We start from the raw sequence: 24851 nt of genomic DNA, 5'->3' as shown, positions 1-24851 counted from the left end.
AAAACATCTAAAAATGGCATATTTTATATACTGAACTTATGGCACCAGCTTAAAGTTTCAGCTTGTCAATAGCAGCAATGATCCAGGACTTCAAACTTGTCACAGGGGCTCACCATCTTGGAAAGTGTCTCTGACACACTTATAACACTGTAGGAGTTATAATAATTTGCATTAATGGGGAAGGCAAACAGTTTGTGTGCAGTTTTTGTACCATATTCAGAGTTTCAAGGAGTAAGGATTATCTTTATTTCTCCAAGGGTAACAGTTCTGCAGAGCATTGGAGCAGTATGGCAACAGAGCTGGGTGTAACTGGGGCCCACCAGGTTAGGAGAGAATGTTTCTGGACATCCTTCTGCCTGTCCTTGAGGGTTAAAATAAAAAGTACATTTTTGCCCGAGAAGAACGTGAGGGGGCCTAACATGCAAAATGGTAGAGACAGTCATAGCCTATCCCTTTCCCAATCAAATGGACCAGATAGAGTTCCCTTAAGTAATCCCAATTACATTGTGCAGCCAAAGGTGAGTCCCATAGCTATATACCCCCTGCCACGTGCCTTCTTCTTGTAATTGTGAATCCCACCCAACCTGCTTAGGGGCGCCAGCCCAAAAGGGATCCTTCCATCTGGGGAATACTGAGGGGACACTGGGACTCACCACAGAGCCTGTAGTTGGGGGGTACGTTACCAGTTTTGAAAGTTCTGGAATAACTCCCCTTGGTCACTCACATAGGTGTTATAGTCACAGAAGTCCAACCGCTTCTACTATCTTTGCCATTTCACATAGCCAAACCCTCATCTCCAGATAAACCAAGAGACTCACATCTCAGCCAGAACAGGGTCCTCTCTCTGGGATCAGTAGGGATCTCCCCGGAGTCCTGGAGTAATCCATGGGTCACTGTAGAATTCAGACGGTGTACTCATGTACTCATGGTGCCTTTTCAGTCCTGGGATCCTATGCCACCTTTGTAAGCCAGAAAGGGAGCAGACCCTATTTTAAACGCATAGCAGGGTTTCATTCTTTCTACCAACCACATAGCAGCTTCCAATAGTGGCCAATCACATGATTGGCTGGGGGCGGGGCATTATTCTAAACGAACTCTAAATCATTTAGTTTAAATATCATTCAGAATGTGCATTTAAAGGGTTAAATCATCCCATCGCACATATTGTGGTGCCAGGTTGTATTTTTTTCGGTTTCTAAATTAGTTTATGTATTTGTTCATTTCTAATACTATTCTAATCTGCTTGCTAGGGTCACCTACTGTAACAACTACATAAGTGTTGTTAGGAAAAACAGTAGTAGTTATCATGCGGCACAAAAATAGGGTCAATGATCAAACAATGAAGCTAAGCATTATCATCATGCTATGTTTGTTTTGAAAACTTCAATTACTTTTCTCTGTGTAGCCATTGCCATTAGCTGATATTAATGTCACTGGGGCTCATTTATGAACACTGGCAAATTTGCCCATGGGCAGTTACCTATAGCAACCAATCAATGATTAGCTCTTTAAAGTCAGCTGCAAGTAGAACAATGAATGCAGCAATTTGATTGGTTGCCATGGGTTACTGCCCATGGGCAAATTTGCCCAGTGTTGATAAATGACCCCCACTGTGTCTATAAGTGTGTCTCAAACACCTAAACATGTTTTTTGGCAATTTTTAAGTATACTGGGGCCTAACACAGTTCACGATGGCTCTGACGAGTAAGACCCACATGGTGATATGGCTAAACATACAAGTGAAATCAGGTCACCTTCCACCTACAGATGTGACTCACGTAGTTCTGGTAGAAGAACTTCTTCAAGCCAATTCAATCCACCAAGGTCAAAAGATGACATACATTCAGACCACATAAATGTCAATCCCGTAGGCGATGACGATAGGCAACAAGGCCACAGATTTAGCTCTGAAGAAAAGGTCCATACATCCTATTCCCAAAAATCAGCCTGCTGGAATGAAGTCAAAGCATCTATGACTGAGCAGTGTATGCAGAAGCAATGATGTCATCAAAAAAAGGTTTAACGACTGCAAAAGGATAGTCAAACAAGAAATGTCGGAAGAAGCCCTTCAGTCCAAATAACTGAAGGAGGACCATATCAGCCTGTTCAGTTCTCTGCATGGAAATCGTAGCTATAATCTGGGTAACTATATAATCTATCGACCTAATCGAACTATGTAATCTATACATCTATATATATCTAAGTAGTGCCTAATTTCTATGTTAAGGGAAGGAGGGGGAGGAGACAGAGAGAAAGAGAGGTAGATGAGATGTTTTTTTTGAAGGTAAAGTTCCATTAAATCAAAAACTCTGCAAATGCATAAGGAATATCATCAAGATTTTGTGAACATTCTGCCATTTGCTTTTGGATGACATGCTGTCTTTTTTTACAGACCAACAACCGAAAAAACAAGCACCGCCCATGGGACAATCTTGTGCTATAGCACAAAAAAGCAAACTTGGCCAAAGAAAATAGCACATTGTCTAACAAGTCTAACAAGTGACACTCATTATCCAACAGAAAAATAAATTGACCATCATCCTAAAAATGTAAGACAAGATCAAAAAGCAACTTGGCAAGCACATCTTCTAACACTTTAACAACAGATGCTGTTTCAAGTGACATCCAACAAAAAAATAAATTGGCCATCATCCTGAAAATGTAAGAGAGGATCATATTGCCAGGCACCAACCATCTTTTCCTAACTGGCACACCCATATAGTGTTTATAGTGCAACAATACCCAACGTATATGTTGGTAATAACCCAACAATACCACCACCACGTTATGCTGTTCCAGCAGCTACACATCATGATCTTTTTTTTACACACTTACCATCCACACCGAAATTCCAATGTGTCTCCTTATATGTGGCCTACACAGAGGCCTTTTTTGCAACAAATAAGTGAAGTAGAATGTGAAGAAGAAGCACAATCCCATGATGATGCTGTATTTTCAGAGGAGCCAGAGGAGAATCAGGAATCATCTAAAGATGACCATTCTGAAGGTGCGCTGGATCCATTCCAAGGGGCCCATTCACCAAGCTCGGGTGAATGAATAGAGGGAAAAAAGCTCGAATTTCGAGTAGTTTTTTGTGCTCCTTGACTATCGAATTGGTGTAAATTCGCCTGAGTAGAATGATTCGAATAGATTGAGCGCAAAAAAACTGCGACTATTTGCCCATTCGGTAGTCGTAGTACTGGATCGAGCGCAAAAATGCTGCGACTATTCGCCCATTCGATGGTCGAAGTACTGTCTCTTTAAAAAATACTTTGACTGCCTACTTCACCATGTAAAACTTACCGAATTGCTTTAAAAGTCCCATAGGCATGTTTTCCAAGTTTTTGATCGAATAAAAAGGCATTCGATCGAATGAAAATCCTTAGAGCGAATATTCGATCGTGCGCCTATTCGCCTGGCGAATATTCGCCCATTCAACTATTAAACTATTAAATTCGCCAGAATTGCCTATTCGATTCTATTCCCCAGTCGAATTTCGACCCTTGATACATCTGCCCCCAAGTGTCCCATAAGGCATTTCAATCTTTCAATTATTCCTACAGTATGTGCAGACACAAATAAGATGCCATAATGAAATGGTGAATTTGCATCATACCAGAAATAGAGACATTTTTAAAGTACGCTTGCAGCTACTAAAAATGAAAAATCAGAATTATGATTTGGACGCAACACTGAAAAAAATGGAGCACATTCAAACTGAACTCCTCAAGCAAAATTTGACCACACAACAACATCTGTTGAAATTAGTCGCTCACTGGCAGATATTGCTTCATCAATGAGTAAGCTTGTAGAAAACACTAATAAAAACTCTGAATTAACTCCCATATGTAGTGTCGACAAAACACACCAACCACTTGTGATTTTGTACTGTATGTGAACAACGGCCAATGTTTGCGCCAACAAGATTACCCGTGTTACACAACCGGCTGAGACAACAAAGTGCTATAAGCATGTCCCACTTCAAATATTCCCAAAAAAGGGTAAAAAAAATCATTGTTAAACACACAGTATAAAAACATAATTTTTAAGGGTTTGACAACTTTATTATTGTCCTAATATGTCTAATTTGTTATGTGGATACAGTATTTTGGTTGTGTAACATTTGCAGCAAAGCGTCTTATTTTATTTGATGCCAATAGTCAGGTGTTAAGTGTATAAGTGGATATCATTGTTTTTTTTTTGTTTTTTTCCACACAAGCCACAACAAAAAGGGTAAGGATTTATTTATTTATTTACAAACAAAAATGGTGGCAAAGATTAAAGGCTACAGTGATGAAATGTCACACAGACACACACACACACACACCCTGTTGGTTTCTAACTGAACATTTAACATATAGCTTTGATTTTAACACCTGCACTATTTATATCTTACTGAAATGTCTGGTTGCTAGGGTACATTTTACTATAGCAACCAGCCTGTTTGAATGAGAGAGTGTTATGTGAATTGTAGAGGGTGTTATAGAAGGAAGATGTACCCTCACATAAAAAGCCATTTACTGCATGTTTAGAAGCATGGAATGTGCAAATGACATGTGTGCAAAAAATAAACAGGGCCACACATCAACATTACAATGATTCTGCTTGAAAAAAAAGAAAGAGCGTATATTGATATATCAACTACATCAAATGAAAATGAGCATGTTCATAGATGAGGTAGCAGACACATGACATTTGTAAGCTAAATAATGAGAATGTCATGTATGAGAGCCTTTTCAATGAACTTACAAGAGAAGTGTCCAGGAATGGTTTGCTGATGGACCTGGTTCCCACGTTGGCCTGCATCTGCGGGGTGGACAGGAGGATCTTCATATTGCATCACATTGATATATTTTTGAAGGTTTGTCTTGATAACTTTAGAATGTGACCAATAAGCTCTTTACAAGTTGACTTTCAGTCTGGTGTTTTAATCACTGGATGGTTGGTAGGGTAAAAAAAATGGTGATGCAATACTAGTCAAGTGCAATGCACTTACTTATTTCCAAAAAACTAAACATGAATGAAAATGTCAAAAATAAAAATAAGGCAAATAGGTGATATATTTTGAATCAATGTATTTTGTACAAACATGAGAACATGTGAAAGTTCTTTAGTTGTTGAAATACATATAGGCGTGTAAAGGCCTTTAAAACACTTGCAATAAAGCGCATGTGCAAGACTAGAAGATGGAAAGAGGACAAAAAGGCTTTAGCTACAGGAGTAAGAGCATTTCACCAGATCAAAGTGGGGTAAAATAAACCAGAAGATGATGCAAAAGACTTCAGGAGTAGTGAGGGGCGAATTTATTCACCAGGCATGGATTTGAGGCAAAATTTCCGCATTTAGGAATCTGCAAAATTTTTCGTGAAACTGCTGCAAAAATTTGCTGCTGAAAAAATGCTCTACGACAAAAAAGTTGCGTGCGTATAAAGTGATGCTTGTCAAAATTATTCTCATGCCCATTGACTTTAATGCATTTGGACAAAATAGTCGCGTGTGTAAAATTTGTTGTGCATGTCAAATTTCTCTTTCGTCAGAATTATTTTGACGCCGATTGACTACAATGTGTTTTGTGAATTTTTCAACGTTTTGCGGGTTTTTTTTGGAGTTTCCCAAATTTTTAGGCGAAAAGGAACAGATTCGCCCATCACTATTCAGGAGATAATTGGTTTCCGACTGAATTGAATTGTGAAAAGTAAGCATTGCTGGTACTTTCAATGGGCTGTTGTGAAAACATTGGTCATGAAAAGACTTATTGGTTAATGCGATAATTGTTATGCGCAGGGAATTGAATTGCAAACATACGAAAAGTAGCATTTATCATACGAAAAGTATCATATCGCATTGAATTGAAAAGAGCCCATTATTTGAATACTAGTTGTCATCTGTCATAAAATGTGTAAGTTTGACTTTTTTTACTGACAGTCTCCGGCCATTTTATGGCTTCAATTTTATATTTAATTTCAGACTGTTTCCAAAATGAATGTGTGGATGGCTAACAAATCTGGGGTTGAGAATTTCTTGACAAAATGACAAACTCAGGAGGTTTCTATTGAAATAGGAATGATTCACTACATTTTGAAGTTTCCAAAATGGAATTTGGAATTTAATTGTGTGGTATCTCCACCTAATAGGTGCTGAGGAAAATAGGATACAGAATGAAAAATAATCATAATACTCAGGGCATCTCACTATGAAAAAAATATCTTGGTATTTAGAGTTCCAGGTTTCTTCTCCTAGCTAAGAATAGTAGGAGCAGGATCATCCCTGCCCATCTGTAAAGTTTGTCTGGCTGGGAGTGACTGAAGAGAGTCCGTTATAGTTTCCAATGGCCCTACCTCTGATTTGGGCACCAAGGCCAGGTCTTGGACCTTTCCAAGGTGTCACCTGGGGCTTCTTGAATCCTAGAAGAAGTCCCACCTTCCAATCATCTCCACTTTAGAGACTGGGCCATGTGATGTCACCAGTGAGTAGAACTAAAGACACAGGTGTCAAGGTGCCTGGGAGGAGTGCAGGAAGATCCAAAGGAATGGGGATAAGTTTGATTTGTTTTTGTTTGTCTACATAGTGCAAAGCTAAGGTGACAAAATAGACAACCAGTAATCAGGCTCAACTCTGGAAAAAAAACTGCATATATTATAGTGTATGATAAATTGTAAGACATTCAATTTGTTGTGCAAGTTTAAAAAAAACATTTTTGTGGGTTTTTTGTTATATGCGGTCAGGAAATAAAATCATTATCATTTGTGCTTGGTGCTAAATGTGTCATTGAGTGTGATAGTGGGTGAATTCTTCTCTTCAACACTAATCTATTTACTTGGCATGAAAACAAAATGGTCATTTAATGCACAGGTTAAGGGGTACCTAACAGTTCCTAAGCCTATTGGAGCAAGTTAGATTGTTTTGCATATGTTTACATGACAAAAGTAAATGAATGTCAGGACAGTGTAAAATATGAAAGAGAGTAAAGGGTTCATGCAGAAATATGGAGCAGATCAGATGGACATATATATATAGTAGATCAGCATAGAAACATGGATCAGGAGTGAGTAAGTGTTTGGAAGAAGTAACAATAGAACTATATGAGACACAGAAATGAAGTAATTGACAGGGAAATTACAGGATAGGTCTAGGTATTTATTATACTATTGATTTAGGGATATAGATCTTGTATTAGCCAGAGCTAGGTTCCTAAATTTTAGGCAAAGTTAGCTATCATGATTGTACTAGGCCTTGGTTAATTTTATGTCAGGGAAAGTGTGATATATATCTCTTAAGGGGTTCCTCATCACCTCACTGTGACATAATGGCATCTACAACATGGAGCTGGCCACTGCTCCTGTATAAACTATAGAAAAAGGTTGAGCTCACCACACAATTTTAAACCATTAGGTGAAGGTGCAAAACAGGTCCAGCTCCATGTTGTAGCTCCAATCATTCCCCAACTACAGTCAGGTAATCCAAGTGCTGACCACTGAAAGTACAATCATTTGGGAGTTTTAACCTAAGAAAGCAAAGCTGCATGGTAAAAATGTATTATACAGCAGCAGGATCCTTAATGAATCAGATGAAATTGAGTGTAGAATTGCCAGACTGGAGTTGACTTTGCTGTAGTTGGCCAGCTTGAATATACATGGACAAGCAATCCCTGCTTTGTTTAAAGGGGAGGACATTTCTTAGTAGCTTAATTCAAAACATGCCTTAATGTCCTTGATAATAGGCGAGTGCAGAGGACCGCAACATCAAGTTTTGACAACTTATAATAAGAACTCTTTACAATTGAGCTCAATGCAAGAGTAGGAGTACTAAAAAAACTGGCTATGCACAGATTACTTGAGTCCAGGTAATGGTTGTGCTGCTGGGTTAAATATCCAGTTATGATAAATATAGGGGCAAAGTGCAAAAACCAGGCCACATAAATGTGGCCTGATGTTTCGTAGCCTGTTCCTGTAAGAGACCTGCTTCTCAAGTGTATGCAAATAATTTGTTTAAAGCCTCACTGTCCCGTTACCAAACCACAGCAAAATCAGCTATATATCATCACATGCACCCACCAACACTAAGGTGTTATTGGTCAAAATTCAAAATTAAGCTTCCTCTCCAATGATATTTGAAATGCTCCATTAGTCCAAGATACTGACTGATGTTTCTCTGCCTGTTTACCCTTTGGTATGATTGTACATCTTGGTAGCTCATCTTTTGTGTGGCTTCTGGATTTCTATACTGTTATGAATTTAAAGCAGAAGGTAGAACTTCTTGTGACTCTATAGTGAGCCTTAGCTTCTGTGTTTTTGTAGTTTCTATAAGAAATATAGGTGGGTGGATGTAAGTTACATGTAGGCTGTGCTTCTCTGCCACCCAGGAAAGGCAAAGTAACTGTCCAGTTGCAGCCACAGATTTTATTCTAAAGCTCTTCTAGGACTTGGAGAGCAACGAAGAGAGACAGAATCTAAACTTGGAGTCATCTTAGGTTCAGGAGGGTGCAATGAAGTCTGGGTTTTGTATATCAGTCTTGTTACTAGAGAACATGTAGTTAGTACATTACATGTAGTTAGTGTAAAGAGTTAAACAGAACCATGGAGAATAATTTGTATATGTCAATACTCAATTCAATTATCAATCAGTTTATTCAATCAATTTGCAGAAGAGCAGCGTCAGCACATGTTGCAGTCTGTAGCTAGGCCATGTCTTGAAACTTTCATTTAAACACCTGCTCTATAATTCTTGTGAGTATTTTATTAATATCAGTACAAGTTGAACTTCAAAAGGTTATAATCAGTGTTGCAGTAAAAGATAGTAAATAGACAGTATCCGCAGTTACTTTACAGTGCAGGGGGAGTGTCTAGATATTTGTCTCGCAGTTCAAAAGGAGTGTCTAACAGAGGATGATCTTGTATCGGGTCAATCTATATCAGAACACTCCCGACAACATCCAGTCTGAAGAATATGATTATCTGCAATACACAGATGAAGCTTCTCTGCTTAATCCTACTATTTAAAGGTAAGACAAACCATGAAATGAATAGAGAAAGATAAAAAGATAGGTAGACAGAATTTATTACACATTTCCCACATGTTGGCTTCTGAGATGTTAGTATTCCAGTAACATAATTATGATACGGTTTTATATATATATATATATATATATATATATATATATATATATATATATATATATATATATATATATATATATATATATATATATTTTATACTTAGATCTGACATAGATTAAAATGAAATTAAAAAATTAGGCTTGTTTCAGTTGCAAGAGAAAGTCTACAGGGAATTCTAGAGATACATTTTGAAGAATTACCATTGAATATTGCCCATTGCCAGCAACAAGAAGACAAACCAATGCTTTATAAGGAGAAATTATACATGACGGATTTTGAACGACTTAAAACGTCATATTCTGTAATAATGTATATGTTAATGCACTTCAAAGAAGCTTCATGAATTATAATTATTTTATATATATGAACTAAAATCATATTCTTTTTATGATTGGCAAATAATTTGAGAGAGTTAGACAAAAATCACTATTTTATTCATTTTGTCACAGACTTTTGTTTTATCTGTTCCTTTTTCTGAAGATCTGGGGCTTTCTATTTTGTTGTTTTATGACCAATAAATATAAACTGAGCTGTAGCACCTACTGCGACTTTGTACTCAAGCTACTGGCACCAAAAGATTCTTAGCAAATTTCAAAAGCACATGCAGGCACATTGGACCACATTTGTAAATAAATGCAGAATAAGATTTATTTATTATTTATTTAGCCTTTTCATATGGAGACAATAGTCTTATGCATTTCATGCCTGAACCTGGGCACAATCACAGGTCATTATATATAATAAAATAAAGCAGAGCAATAAAGAAATATACTATCGATCACCATATTTTAATATAATGTAACCACTTTTTGCAGCAATAAACCGTGTCTTTTGGAGTAAGTAGGACTTGCTTTGCACGCAGTTTGGAATTGATTTTTTCCAAACCAATCAAATTCAGGCATTTCAAAAAAGCTCTTTTCTGTACTTGATCTACCTTTCTAGCATGGATAAGAGCAAATCTGAAACAATCTGTATTTTTTAACATATAGTAACTGTTGTTACAACTCAGTAAATATATTGATCTCCAATACATCAGCCCCATTGGTTTTTAACTAACAATGAGCACATAGAGTGCTTTGTAAATATATACATATTTTTCATGACCTCTTTCATTGAGGGAAATAATAACGATGACCGAATGTGCCCCATTTTCTTCACCGAAAATTTTGTGAAACTGCTGTAAAATTCACAAAACACGGAACAATTCCTGATACTGTATGTATTAAAGTCTATGGGCAACTTTTTTTGTCTTGAAATTTTGAAGCAAAGAATATATTAGAGTCAATGGGTGACTTTTTTTCTCACTAAAGTTGCAATAAAGTCAATGGGGCAAATTTACTAACCGGCGATAATTCGCCAGCGCTGGCTTCGCGAACATCGCAACACTTCACCAAGTGTAAATTCGCCTGGACAAGTTGCGCACAGGGTACCAAATGCTGGCGAAATTACACCATCAAAATTATGCTCGGCAGTCTGAAGTTACGCTAGCATTGACTAATTAGCATACCGCGTGCAGTTAAAGTACAATGGACGTATATGTTGCTGCAAATACATTACACTACACAAGCCCAGGGAACCTTAATAAAATTATATAAAGTTATATTATAATGCCCTACACATGAGCCCACAGTATAGTTTAGGTGCCATATGTAAGCAAATGTAGGGGGGAAGGAGGGTACCCCAAGAAAAATTACGATCTTTTTCAGTCTATCACCCTTTAAATAGGAAAAAACGCCAGCATTTTTTGGAACTTAAAAAAATGTTCAACTTTTTTTTATCTACTCTATTGCACTTTGCCTGATCTGAGGTGGCGAAGGCTAGTCTGGCGATAAAGGTAACGGTCAGTAAAATAAAAAAAAAAACGATCTTTCGCCTGACTGAAAATTCACCTGGCTTTTGAGTGTGAAGTTTCGCCAGAGTCTATCTCCTTGGCGAATTTTTGCCAGCATTAGCCACTTCGCCGTTTAGTAAATTTACCCCAATGAGTGTTTTTTTCTCAAGTTTTCTCTCACTCCAAATGCTTTTAATGAATGGGCATTTTTTTTGCGTTTTTTTCAGCAAATTTTTTTTTGCTTCAAATTGCTGCAGTTTCATGAAAAAAATCTGCCAATGGTAAAATGCAGAATTTTGCAGCAAATCTACGTGTGCCGAAAAAATGTGCTCATCACTATTAAATAACAAAGCCTACACTTAGGGGTAGATTTATAGCGCTTGAACTGTGATTAAGGAGGGGTTTTTAATATGGAAAAATTCACTGAAAATGGAATTCAGCTCTTCTTAGTTTAATTCAGACTATACATGAGCATTCATTTACTCTAAGTCCAAAGCTACACTATCCCCTGTACCAATACATAAGATCAAATGATGACCTTCAATGTTTGGGCATGAGAGACACACCAGTTGTGTCATATTATACAGGACCCACAGTGAGGGCAGAATGTTAAGGCTGAGTAAGGTAACCTACATCTAGATTAATTTATATAATTTAAATTATGATCTAATTAACTTGAAATACGAAATAGTGAACTACTTTACTAGCAGTGCAGAATATTGTATTGAAGGCTATAGTTTGCTTATTTTGTGTAACCAGTGTACAGTGAAGCATGATGAGCCCTGATACAAATTGTACATAATTAAAGTAATAAACATTCTATTTTGCAGTTTTGGAATCTCAGATGGTTCTACAGCAGCCTCAGGACGTTGTGTTTGTTGATGTGGGAGGAACAGTGAGGATCTCCTGTGTGGCCAATCGAACCCTGGATACAGGAGGTGGAGTTTCCTGGTACAGGAGAACATGGAGAGTGGGAGAGGCGCCTGAGAGAATAGTGTTTTGCTCAAATCAGTCTGACAGACATAAGTGCAAACTCGCATCTGATAAACATAAAACAGATCTGGAGATACACAATGTGCAGAGAAATGATTCAGGAGTGTATTACTGTGCATCTGAGTATGGGAGAATGATCTTTGCTAATGGAACAACTCTTATTGCTGGAGGTAAGACTCATTTTACTTGAGCTTTATTGTGAATTGTTAAATGTTGATATGCAGTTTTCATTTCTTCTTTTTTTCTTTTTAGACAGTTCCACATTTAGAAGTTCAGTTCACCTACTGGGACCTTCCCATGTCCTTTTACCCAACAAATCTGTCCAGTTGGTCTGTATCATACAAGAGGCTCAGCACATGGTCCATGTAGTTTGGAACATCTCTGGGACTAATCACTCAGGGAGAATGATTGCTATGGAACATACTGGTGGGACCTGGACATTTCTTAACTACATCACAGTTCCCCAAGACAAATGGAACCAAGGGGAGGATTTGATTTGCAATGTTTGGTTTAATTCCACTCCAATCAGCATGAAAAGAAAGATTACTAAAACAGGTAATAATAATCTATTTAAAATATCTATTTGTATCCCCAGTGAGTAGGATCTTTGGGGTGCTTCAAGTTGTATAATTGCCTACATGATGAGTGTGATCTTTAAAATGCTTAATGGTGTGACCCTTGTAGTTACTGGAATTTTGTTCTTCATCAGGGTTTGTCTGTCATCTGTAACCTCAAAATGTGTGCAAAGATGCTTGTGTAAAGTAGAAACACTCGTATGACACAACCTAGCAATACAATTATCTCCACTAACATTTTCTTAATATGTTTTTCTTTCTCATTAGTGATGGGCTAATTTGCAGCGAATATGCACGATTCGGCACCAGCGAATAAATTCGTGAAACGCCCATGAAAATTCGTCTGAAAAAATTTGCCGGAGTCGGAAAAAATGGACGCCGGCGTAAAAAAAACGGGCGTTGGCGTCAAAAATGAGACGCCGGCGCCGTTTCGCGGATTTTCTGGCGAAGCAAAACGGCGCAAATTCGCCCATCACTATTTCTCATTTCTTTCATTCCATTTTCCATTCCCCCCCCCCATAGTGTGTGGGAAATATATATACCCATATTTACCGATACTGTCAGTTTCATAAGATTCTTAACTGAATGTATTGTGTGGACGAATTTGCCATAAATTGGGTTAATAATATGATTTCTACCTGGACAGTGAAGACAGCAAAGAAATCGTTTACCTCTGCCTGTTCTTCTTTTCTGATCCCTTCTCTGACTGTGGGGCTGTTGCTTTTTTTGATCCTCCCAATACAACTTTTCTGGAGACAAATATGGAAAGGTAAAAAGGGTTTATATTGTATTTTATCAATTAAATTTAAAGTATACAAAATACCATCAATTGTGAATTTTCAAAGTTTAAAATTAAACATTTATAATAATAAAAAAAATCATATTTTCCATGTAATTGTCCATTCTTCTCTTTATTTCTATTAACATGGCCTTTCACCTACTATCTGCTCCAAGCAAAAGCCAATGGTGGCATTACAAAGAGGGTGCTATACATTTGTATATTTGCATGCACCTTTTTAAGAAGTGTTGACTGTCAAAGAGCATTCAATTATAAAAATATACTTTGAAAATTACCTGTAGAGATTTGGGACAATTTTTCATGTTCATAACTTAGCATCAAAACTCCTTAAAAGGGGATTAAAACTCAAAAATGTAATTAATGTAAACTTACTCTGGGTGCTTCTCTGAGAACTTTGGCAAGTTACATTGATTTTCTAGTTTTAGAGGTCTATGAAGAGTTTGGTTCAATCCTAGGTCAGACCCTAGGGTTACGTGACTGTGCTAATAGAACATAGTCAGCCGGGGGTAAAAATAGTAAATATTTTCAAAACCACTGTAACCCACTTTTGACAGAGAATTTCTCTGATGCAGTGCCTCCACCTAGTGGGATCCAGGGATGCACCTACAGGTGACCACCCCACTAGGAACAAATAATTAAACACACAAGTGTGGCAAACATATATAACTTTATATAACTGAAAGAGAAAAAAAGGAAAATTGGGAGTACATTTAAATATCTTCCCTACCCTGTGGTACCCATGTGGTCTTCCCAACCCGTGGCACAGTTTTTACCCAAGATACAGTTCCACACTCCATTCTGGGTGGACAAACACAGTCCCAATCCCAGGAGCTCTTTATTCCCAAGGTAGCACTGCCTGCCCCAAATACCTCCCCTTTGGAAAGAGGCAGTAGCTCTCACATACAGTAGCAGGTTGGCAAGCAAAACCTGTCCTCACACAGGGGACACACACTGAAGCCTTTCAATGCCCTTTACTCAGGCAGCTGGTTCAGGCATCCATGGTATGCAATCTTCAGTCATGGCTCCAATACTCATCCAGAGTGTAAGCACCTCCAAGCCTCTTTCACAGGAATCCATTCACATTCTCTGCTGCCTCAGAGTTCCAGACCTCAGGCTACAGTCATAAAAGAAAGCTATTAGAAGGCCCACACCCAAAACATAAATGTGAGGTGCAATACTTACGGGACTCCACAGGAGAGTCACCAAGGTATCCAGAATACAATGAAAAAAGTGAAGATTGCACACTCAAGATGTATAAGAAAATAATTTATTGCATCAAAAAAAAACTTACAAAAATGGCCCCATACAGTCAGGCTCACAAATAATTATTAGGGTCCAGGTATCCCAGAGCCCACCAAGGGCCTCACCACCCATGTGGCTTTTCTCCATATCCTGGGGCCTCTGGCTGCAAGAGTACCAGCAGAAATGAATCCCACCACCCTGAAGTAAATAGAGAAAAAACTTTACTTTTTAAAGAATTACTCTCCTGGCCAAATATGGAATCTGCCAGGGCACAATGCCCTGGGGAAAAGCACTCACTCTCCCTTCCATATCCAATTTAGCTCCAACACTTAGCTGGCCATACCAGGGGATTTCCAACCATGTGAGAAATTCAGACCATAGGGGAACCACAATAAAAAGAAAATTTATGGAACTTGCAAAAGTGCTTGGAGATCCATTCTGAGGAAGTTTACATTAATGTATTTTTGCATTTAAAAGTGATCTTTAAAAACATCATTAAAAACAGCAATACAGTATTTGGTGTAAAACAAACTGGGTACTGTCACATACATGGAAATGCAGTTCCACATAAGAATATGGACATATTTACCATGCTGTATAAAACATTGGAGAAAAACATCACGGTGATATTTCCCTAAGCCACAAATCAGTTTGCCACCTACAACTTAGAAAACAAAAGCAAAGATCTGATTGGTGGATTTGGGCAACATCACTGAGATGTATATCTCTGAGGTTTTACACAGCATGGCAAATAGACACCATAGTCTCATAATAGTGCAATTTGGTCACACACAGGAATAACTGAACTGATCCAATTTTAAAGCAAGTGGTTGATCACTAAGCAGAAGTGCAGTTCCGGACTTACTTTACCAATGACCCCTTTGATTGTTTTGCTTATGTATGAAATGATAAAGTTATATTCTGAATATAAATAAAAAGCATGAAAAATCTGGTGTTGTGTGCCCAACCTTAAAAAAATAAAGAGATAATATACTGTATTGATAAAATAGCATATTTTTTTTAATTTCAGGGATCAAAGGAAATAAATCTAATAGGAAAAGCATTGACATTGAAGAAAGGGAAACTGATTCTCAGGTACTGTAAATATTTTCAGAATAGTGCACTCATTGAGCTACAACTGTACCCTGGAACAATCTAGCAGATATAAGGCCCAGAGAAAGCAATGAAGGCTTCTATATTTACTTTTCCATGTTTTGCATCCGGTCACATATTTCAAATATTATTATAGAAAACCTAAGAAATTATAGACACATTTGGGACTTTAATACTTTGACCACAGAAACCAGAACAGATTTTCCCAAAAGGCAGCACTTAGTTCAAATAGAACACATCAACCTATAGAACACAAAGATGGGGAGGCAAATTTATCCAAATCGGAATTTTCAAGGTATTTTTGATTAGAAAAGAAAACTCACCAAGTGTGCTGACAATGTTTTTACATTTCAGTTTCTGAATACATTTTGAAGTGTTGTGTTTATAAGAAAAACAAATTGAGATTGCTGCTTTTCACCTCAATTTTGGCAAATTATGGGACAAACACAATTTTGAATTTTAGTAAATAGGTCCCTCAGCAAGTAGAATAGGTAGCTCCCTAAGTCCTAAGTCCTTAAAATCTCATCTTATTTTATATAATTCCCAATTTGACAAGCTTTTGACAGCAAGCACCATAGGGACATGAAATGTGGACTGGTCCCACCTCAAGTAGCTTATTCTTAGCTGGCTTAGCTGTACACAACTACCTTCATATTTTCATAACTTGTATGCAAGTAAAACTAAAAGGAAATAATCAATCTTAACCATGTAAGAATTACGACTCACTGATGTGGTCACATGTAAAGGCAAAAAAATAAGATCCCATTTTTACTTTCTTTAATGAAAAAGAAACATATCTCCAATATACTTTAATTAAAAAATGTGTACAGTTTTTATAAGAAACCTGACTGTATGTAGTGAAATTCTCCCTTCATTTACTGCTGTGGATAGGAATTGTCAGACAGTCCCTAACTGCTCTGCAGGGAAACGATCATACTTATGAACAGCAGGGGGAGCCCCGCCTTACTTACCAGCCATGCAGAACTCAAGCAGCTTTGTTTATGACGTCCCTAAGCAGCCCAGACCACACTGAGCATGTGCACAGTCTTGGTCTTGCAAAGATGTTTAACAAAGTTACAAGATGGTGACCTCCTGTAGCCAACTTTGAAAGCATAAATCATTTGTTTGATTAGGCTTGTGGTGCAGTAAGTTCATGTTTATATTTAGTTTACAAAATACAGCATTTCTAGCCTTATTCTATTTTAGACTTTACATGCCCTTTAACCAAGGGAAATGTGTTTTGACTCCCACTGGTCTCTCTAACAGCATCTCAGGCTGCTCAACATGCCCAATGTTCCACAGGTTTTGGCAAACAGGACTTGACATTTAATTTTTATGAACGCAACACCTATAATATTCTGGGCTTTTTTGTGTGTAGAAGAATTTAAGCGCAGGTTATTAGATGATGTTGGGATACATGTCTGTACTGTAAAATGCAATTCTATATGTAACAAGGATTATTGGTGAAACTTATATTTTAGCAGGGAATTGTTTATTGTCAGCTGGAACTCCGAAGTATCCCTCTTGGCAGAAGGCATCTTGACAATGAAACAACCTAACGGAAAACAATGAAACAAACGAAAACTGGAATACAAACTAAGGTCAATTAAATTACCAAACCCTAATGTTACAGAGTTGAGGTGCTTGGTAGAATCACTTTACTTCAATAAAAGAAATTAAAGAAAAATCTAAAGAAGAATTGAAAACTGTGTTTTTTTACTGAGCTTTATTCCTCCTTCAACATAGGTGTCTCACTTTTAAATAGTAAATTACGTAATAATAGTACAGTATATATGACTAGTCTGTCCTGCCGGGATTTCACACAATAGTGTGTCAGTCAGCAATTAAAGACAACATTTTATATATAAGAATCTAGCATTTTTTTTTATAACATAGTCGGAGCACATAAGTTAGAGATTGTAAGGAAAGTACCACTGGGTGCACCTCCCAGCATTGCTTAGCACTTCGGTGCTTCGGTGCTGTACATAAAACTTTCTTCAGTATTGGAATGGACTGTGGCCATTAGTTGTATGTGCACCAGATATTCCTAATTGACAGAGAATTGGCACTGACTCAGCTAATCTTGCAAGCTGGTTTCTGTGCTGCCATGTAGTAATTATCTGTATTTATTACTAACCAGCCTTATATTGTGACATTTCTATTCTATGCGTACTGTATATTGTGAGTGGGTCCCTAAGCTCAGTAAGTGACAGCAGCACAGAGCATGTGCAGTGAATCAGCAGAAAAGAAGATGGGGAGCTACTGGGGCATCTTTGGAGACACAGATCTTTACTGCTAAAGGGCTGTGGTTGCCTTGGGCTGGTACAGAAGCACAACACATAATGTACAACATTTCTAACTACTTCTTTAGTTAAACTTTAGTTCTACCTTAACACATAGGTGCCCATATACTTAGCTCGAGTGAAGGAATAGAAGAAAAAATACTTCGCATTTCGAATGGTCGAATATGGCTACTTCGACCATCAAATAGGCTACTTCGACCTTCGACTACTACTTCGAATCGAACGATTCAAACTAAAAAACGTTCGACTATTCGACCATTCGATAGTCGAAGTACTGTCTCTTTAAAAAAAACTTCAACCCCCTAGTTTGCCACCTAAAACCTACCGAGGCCAATATTAGCCTATGGGGAAGGTCCCCATTGGCTTCCTAACAATTTTCTGATCGAAGGAATATCCTTCGATCGATGGATTAAAATCCTTCGAACGATTATTCCTTCGATCGTAGGAATAGAGCTAAATCCTTCGACTTCGATATTCAAAGTTGAAGGATTTACATTTGGCAGCCGAATATCGAGGGTTAATCAACCCTCGATATTCGACCCTATGTAAATCTGCCCCATACTATTCTGGAAAGGCTTTCCACTAGATACTGGAATATTGTTGGTGGGATTTGTTTCCATTTAGCCCCAAGACCATTATTAAGGTTGGGCACTGATGTTGAGGATCAGGCCTGAATCAGCTTTCCAATTCATTCCACAGATGTCGATTTAGGTTGAAGACAGTGATCTGTGGGGCCAGCAAAGCTCACCCACCTCCATTTCAGTAAACCCATTTTGTATGAATGCTGCTTTGTAAAAATGGGTATTATAGTGCTAAAACATTAAAGAGCTTTCTCTAAACAACTGCTACAAAGAATGTCAAGTGCACACTTGCTTTCACTGGAACGAAATGATGGAAAACCGCCTAATTGCATAATTATTCTTCCACCACCTCGTCATCATTACAAATTTAGATACTTATGAAAGTGTAAACTAGAGCTCACCACAGGAACTTTCTGCCACTCTTAATTCATTCCTTTGGGATTTTTAAAGATTTATTTATCGAATGGTGAACTCTAATTGTTACCCATTGATAAATAACTACAATCCCTTACTACTCCCTGTTTTAAATATACATCTCACACAATTAAGATACAGTTTTCAGATACAGTTTGATATATTTTACCCCCACAATGCAGTGTGTTTGCAACCAGATTCAAATTGTGGTGAAAAAGGGTGGATTATATCATTTCCACTGGGTCAAATTAAGATGCCATTCTTTTGGTCCAAGTCAGGTGTTTACTGATGTAGAACAATATGGGAACTGTGGAACATGTCCCACATCCAGGGTGGCAGGAACCACAGGTCAACATCAACAGATGCATTTGCGCACAATTCTTCATAAGAGGCTGGATGGAACTTAGTGTAACTTTATAAAAATGGGGGTCACTTGGGGTTATACTGTAAATGTACATCTAGGGGGCCAATTCATTAACTTTGAGTGAAGGATTTGAAGTAAAAAAAACTTTTTTTGGCTACTTCGACCATCGAATGGGTTACTTCAACCTTCGACTTCGAAACGAAAGAATTCGAACAAAAAATCGTTCGACTATTCAACCATTCGATAGTCGAAGTACTGTCTCTTTAAGAAAAAACTTCGACCCCCTAGTTCGCCACCTAAAAGCTACCGAACCCAATGTTAGCCTATGGGGAAGGTCCCCATAGGCTTGGCTAAGTTTTTTTGGTCGAAGGATAATCCTTCGATCGTTGGATTAAAATCCTTCGAATCGTTCGATTCGAAGGATTTAATCGTTCGAACGAACGATTATTCCTTCGATCGTTCAATCGCAGTTTTTGCGCAAAATCCTTCGACTTCGATATTCGAAGTCGAAGGATTTTCATTCCCAGTCGGATATCGAGGGTTAATTAACCCTCGATATTCGACCCTTGATGCATCTGCCCCCTATTGTGTTTTCACATTCATAAAGTAGTTCACAAACCCCAAAATGTCCAAATATTGTTCTGTTCCTCTGCTCTTCTCTACTGTACCACCACAGTGTTAGTTTGGGACAAGCAAGAATGACAAACAAGGGAAAGTTGTGCTCACCACTAGTTTTTAAAATCATTAGGCGGGGGTGCAATGAGGGTGTGACCACAAAATACATATAGACAAATACAAGAGTCCTCTGCACTCAACCCATTATCAATATATTTAAGACAGAGACATTTTGTGCATACTGCTACTGAAAAATGCCTTACCCTTTAAACAAAACAGGGATTGTTTGTCCATATATTGCAATATATTTAAGCTGAACAACTACGTCAAAGTCATCCCATATCTGGCCAGTCCTATGCTCAATTTTCATTTGATTCATTAAGAATTCTATGGTTTCATTATACATTTGGGATGACTTTGATGTAGTTGGCCAGCTTAAATATATTGCAATATATGGACAAACAATCCCTGTTTTGTTTAAAGGGTAAGGCATTTTTCAGTAGCAGTATGCACAAAATGTCTCTGTCTTAAATATATTGATAATGGGTTGAGTGCAGAGGAATCTTGTATTTGTCTACAAGCAAGAATGACGACAGTTTTGATATGGGGGTAAATCTAAGAAAAAGGACATTCACGTTTATCACACCAGTCTAATATTCTCCTGGAACTTTGTGCATCCAACCATTTCAATATTAGAAGAGGCACAATTCAGGTCACCACTAGTGATGGGCAATTCTCGAGCGAAATTCGCCGCTAAATCGCACCTGGTGAATAAATTCGCCCATCAATAGTCACCACCTTGGTCTGTCCTTGTTATGTTTCATAAGGCTGAGACATTCCCCCTGATCAAAAATACAGCTCATTTTCATGTAACCACTGTTACCATAAAATAAATACATAAAATGACATCATAGCAGTAACTCTACTTTTTATACATGAAAATGATTAAATGGATTAAAGAGACGCTTCCGATGTATGATGAAAGCTATTACAGCTTCCCAAGAAATCTTTGACTCTCTGCCTTATAATGTATAACTTTAATTGATATAACAGGAAAAAGGGGAACCATATTAGACTATTCTGGGCAAGACAACCATAATGGTGACAGGCTTCTCAAGGTGTGGTTTTTGACAGAATGGAAAGATTTGGTTTGCGACAAACATCCTGCCTGTAAATAAACTACTTTTAATCAACATGAAAAGGCGAGGTTTCAGAACTATGTTTATAAATAGAAATGACAAGGGGCAAAGCGCATTGTGTGAGATGAGAACTCCCTATAACCTCCAGCCTCAAACCCATTCCTGTTGACCACATGTAGAATTTTAGAAGCTTGTTGCTAAACCAAGATGTACAGGGATCTGCAGGTCCACAACAAGTAAGAAACAGAGGAGAATAACAGTAACAAGTGCAGGGGTGCCAGATGCATTGCATAATACACACAACAGTCCTAAAACGTAAATAAATATAATAATATTTGCATCGAGGCCATATAAGGACAAACATTTTACTGGAGTAGTTACACAGACAGAGAGGTGAAGAAGAAGAATTGGTTCTTTCTGTCTCACTGGGCTGGGAGAAGTGCCTCAACCCTTCTAGTAATACTGACACTTTCCTATGAATTTTCAAAAGGAACCTATCAGCGCCACTTAAATATCATGTTACCTTAAAGGAGACATATAGGATAAATGAAACCACCCTCATTATGTAGGTAATAATGTCTATTATGTGGTGCTGGTTTTACTTTTGGCTATAAATTAACATTTTGTTTCAGATAAAGGGTGGGCATGTCCTAACAGTTCCTGCCAGAAGCACAGTAGGAGGGGGAGAGCCAATCAAAGCCCTGCAGACACACAAGCAAAGACAGGCTTCAGTTCCCTATCAGGTCGGCCTAGCTGCTGATTGGTTCCTGTCCTACAGTGCAGTGTGCTGATTGTCACTGGCTCCCCTGCACAGCCTGGAAGTGAAACAAATGGGTGGGATTAGTAGGGAAAATTTTCAATAAAGTAACTCAAAACAAAACTTTTTAAAGGAGAAGGAAAGGCATTGTACACTTGAAGGTGTCAAATGTTAGGCAACCCCAAGTGATTGTACTGACTTACCTGAAACCCTGGGCCAGTGCAGTTTTCTGCTGATAGGAGCCCTGGGTTATACCAGTGAGCACCACGGATCACTCCACTCCCGTCTTCTTCTTTCTTCGAATTTCCCGGGGGAAAAACAAGTCCGCATTTTAACGAAATAGCCAACTTTTCCATTAACGTTCTACTGCACTTCTGCACTTCTACTGAATTATGGATTAGTAATGATGAGCAAATCTGTCCCAATTCGCTTTGTTGAATAATTTACGAAATAGCCAAAAAAAACAACAACTGATAAATAGTGGAGTGCCACTCGAAACGTGGCCTACTACCCTCAAAACTAGTGGAAGAGTCAACTTTGTAGGGAATATCAACATTTGTGATGTGGTAAAGATTGCCATGATTTTGCACCATGTATTCTAACTTCAAGTCTTATATTCTGCCATGTTTAGTCTGTTGCATGGTTGATTAAAACTGTCTAGCCTTATATGTTTCTGTTTCTTAGTAGCTTTCGTGTCTCTCTATGACTGGCCTTTGCATCCTAATCTTTTTTTTTTAAGCTCTAGTATCAGAGTAGCCAAAAGCCCTGCTTAGAGAATGTGACAACTTCACTTTTAAGAGACATGTTTCCATGTAGAATGCAGGCCAATGGTTGTTCAGCACCACATCATTAAACATGATTTTTTTTTGTTATGGTCTTTTATGGTCTGTCTTATTGTTCTGTGTTCTACCCTACTTGTAGTCATAATAAAATTATTTTGTTTTTAACAGTATAAGTGTACTTTGTCTTTTCTTCAATTGGAGAATAGAATAGTAAATTCTTCTAAATTTGGTGGTGCAGATTAGTATTTATTGTTTAGATACACACTTTCACAATCAACATTTGTTCACTTTGCTCAGCCTGCCTGTGGGTATATACATCTCCTTTAGAACTGTATAAGTGTGAAAGTGTGGGGTGCAAGGGTTACAACCTTTTGTATTTTGACTACCTAGACTTTCTGGCATTAAATGAGCAACATTGGTTCCCATGTAGTCATGAATCTTCTTACTTTTCTCCTCTTTGCAAAATGTAAATACTGTGTGCAGACAAATGTGAAATGTGTTAATGTAATAAAATACCTAATTACTAGGATTTAAAGTAATAATATGTCACTCTGTTTAGCTAATCATCCCACATCACTGTGTGTCTCTGTAAATCTGCTACCTCATGTAACGACTCACCTCCCTGGTGGTCTAGCGGTGCGGCGGGGACGCCCGGCGTGCCATCGGCGGGGACACACGCCGCTCCTCTATCTCCCTTCAGGCGCCGGTTTCTTAGGGCGCACGCGGCGCGCTTCTGTGAGATTTAAAGGCACAGTCGTGCTGGCGTAATGACGCCAGCACGCATTGGTGCGAAATTCAGCGTGCATTGTTGCGAAATTCAAAGGATTTAAAAGGCGCATTTGGGCTTGTAATCATTGCCTGTTATAGGAGTTTGTTCCTGGTGCTTCTGAGCGTTGTGCTATCTGTATATCTGATTCTAATTTCTGTTGTGACCCCTGCCTGGCTTTTTGACTATTCTGACATCTATATCCTGACCCCTGTCTGATATCTGACTTCGCCTATTCTGAATCCCTGCTGATTGATCTCTTGGTTTGACCCTTGCCTGCCTGACTCCGTTTTGTACTCTGCCTGCCCCGACCCGGCCTGATCTGACTACGATTCTGCCTACGCCTTGTACCGTTACCATCCGCCCAAAGACTTTGCATTACAGTCATGCCCCTTTGCCTGTTCAGAACCTCTCGCTTGGCACCTCTCTTAATAAGACCTGGCGGCATCCGATTAGCCGAGGGCTCCTCCCGAGGTGAAAGGCGGCTGTTAAAGGCGGAACCAAGAGCCGAGAACAGGGTGCTTAGCATTGGTTCTGAATTTAGGGTGCCGACCGTGACACCTCACAATTGACCCATAGAATCAGCTTTTTTATTATTATTATTGTTGTTGCTGTTTTGTTATTATTATTAATAATAATAATAATGATAGTAATAATAACAACAATACTAATCATAATAATAATAATAATGCCTTCTCCTTAAAGGGGCTGTTTAACTTTAAATTAACATTTAGTATGATGTAGATTTAGTATGATGTAGATGATTGGCTTTCATTTTTTTTATTTGTGGTTTTTGAGTTATTTAGCTTTTTTTTTCAGCTGCTCTACAGTTTGCAGTTTCAGCAATCTGGTAGCTAGGGGGCAAATTACTCTATAAACCATGCACTGATTTGAATAAGAGACTGGAATATGAATAGAAGAGGGTCTAAATAGAAAGATGAGTAGTAAAAGATAGCAATAATAAAAAATGTGTAGCCTTACAGAGGATTTTTTCTTTTTTAGAATGAGTCAGTGACCCCCATTTGAAAGCTGAACAACGTTGGAAGAAGAAGGCAAATAATTCAAAAACTGTAAAAAAGAAAAAATGAAGGCCAATTGAAAAGTTGCTTAGAATTAGCCACTCTATTAAATACAGTACTAATAGTTAACTTAAAAGTGAACCACCACTTTAAGGGAGCAATATAAGTATCTACTCAAACCTTGATCAAAAGGCTGGGTATGAGTTCAAAAGCAAAGTGCTACGCTAAGGGGCAGATTTATCAAAGATTGAGGTGAATTTTCGAAAAAAAATTGAATTTCGAGCTATTTTTTGTGTACTTCGACTAGGGAATAGTCCAAATTCGATTTGAATATAAAATAAAATGATGCCTTTGGAAGAACCTGGTTGGACATTGACATTTCTCAACCATTTCACAGTTCCAACTGACACCTTGGATCACGATGAGAGTTTATCTTATACAA

At 38.0% G+C, this 24851-nt stretch overlaps 1 protein-coding gene across 1 annotated transcript; it reads left to right on the top strand.

The window, feature by feature from the left end:
- The first annotated feature begins 8754 nt into the window (after positions 1 to 8754).
- On the top strand, positions 8755 to 16992 carry LOC121397336. The gene is made up of 5 exons (XM_041573970.1): positions 8755 to 9001; positions 11778 to 12110; positions 12193 to 12495; positions 15587 to 15651; positions 16936 to 16992. The coding sequence occupies exons 1-5, from the start codon at positions 8947 to 8949 to the stop codon at positions 16990 to 16992; spliced, it is 813 nt and encodes a 270-aa protein (XP_041429904.1). The 5' UTR covers positions 8755 to 8946.
- The last annotated feature ends 7859 nt before the right edge of the window (positions 16993 to 24851 follow it).

The sequence above is a fragment of the Xenopus laevis genome, chromosome 8L (genome assembly GCF_017654675.1).
Source record: "Xenopus laevis strain J_2021 chromosome 8L, Xenopus_laevis_v10.1, whole genome shotgun sequence".
NCBI lineage: Eukaryota > Metazoa > Chordata > Amphibia > Anura > Pipidae > Xenopus > Xenopus laevis.
The sequence above is the reverse complement of the archived record's forward strand: the minus strand, read 5'-3'. Positions and strand labels throughout refer to the sequence as shown.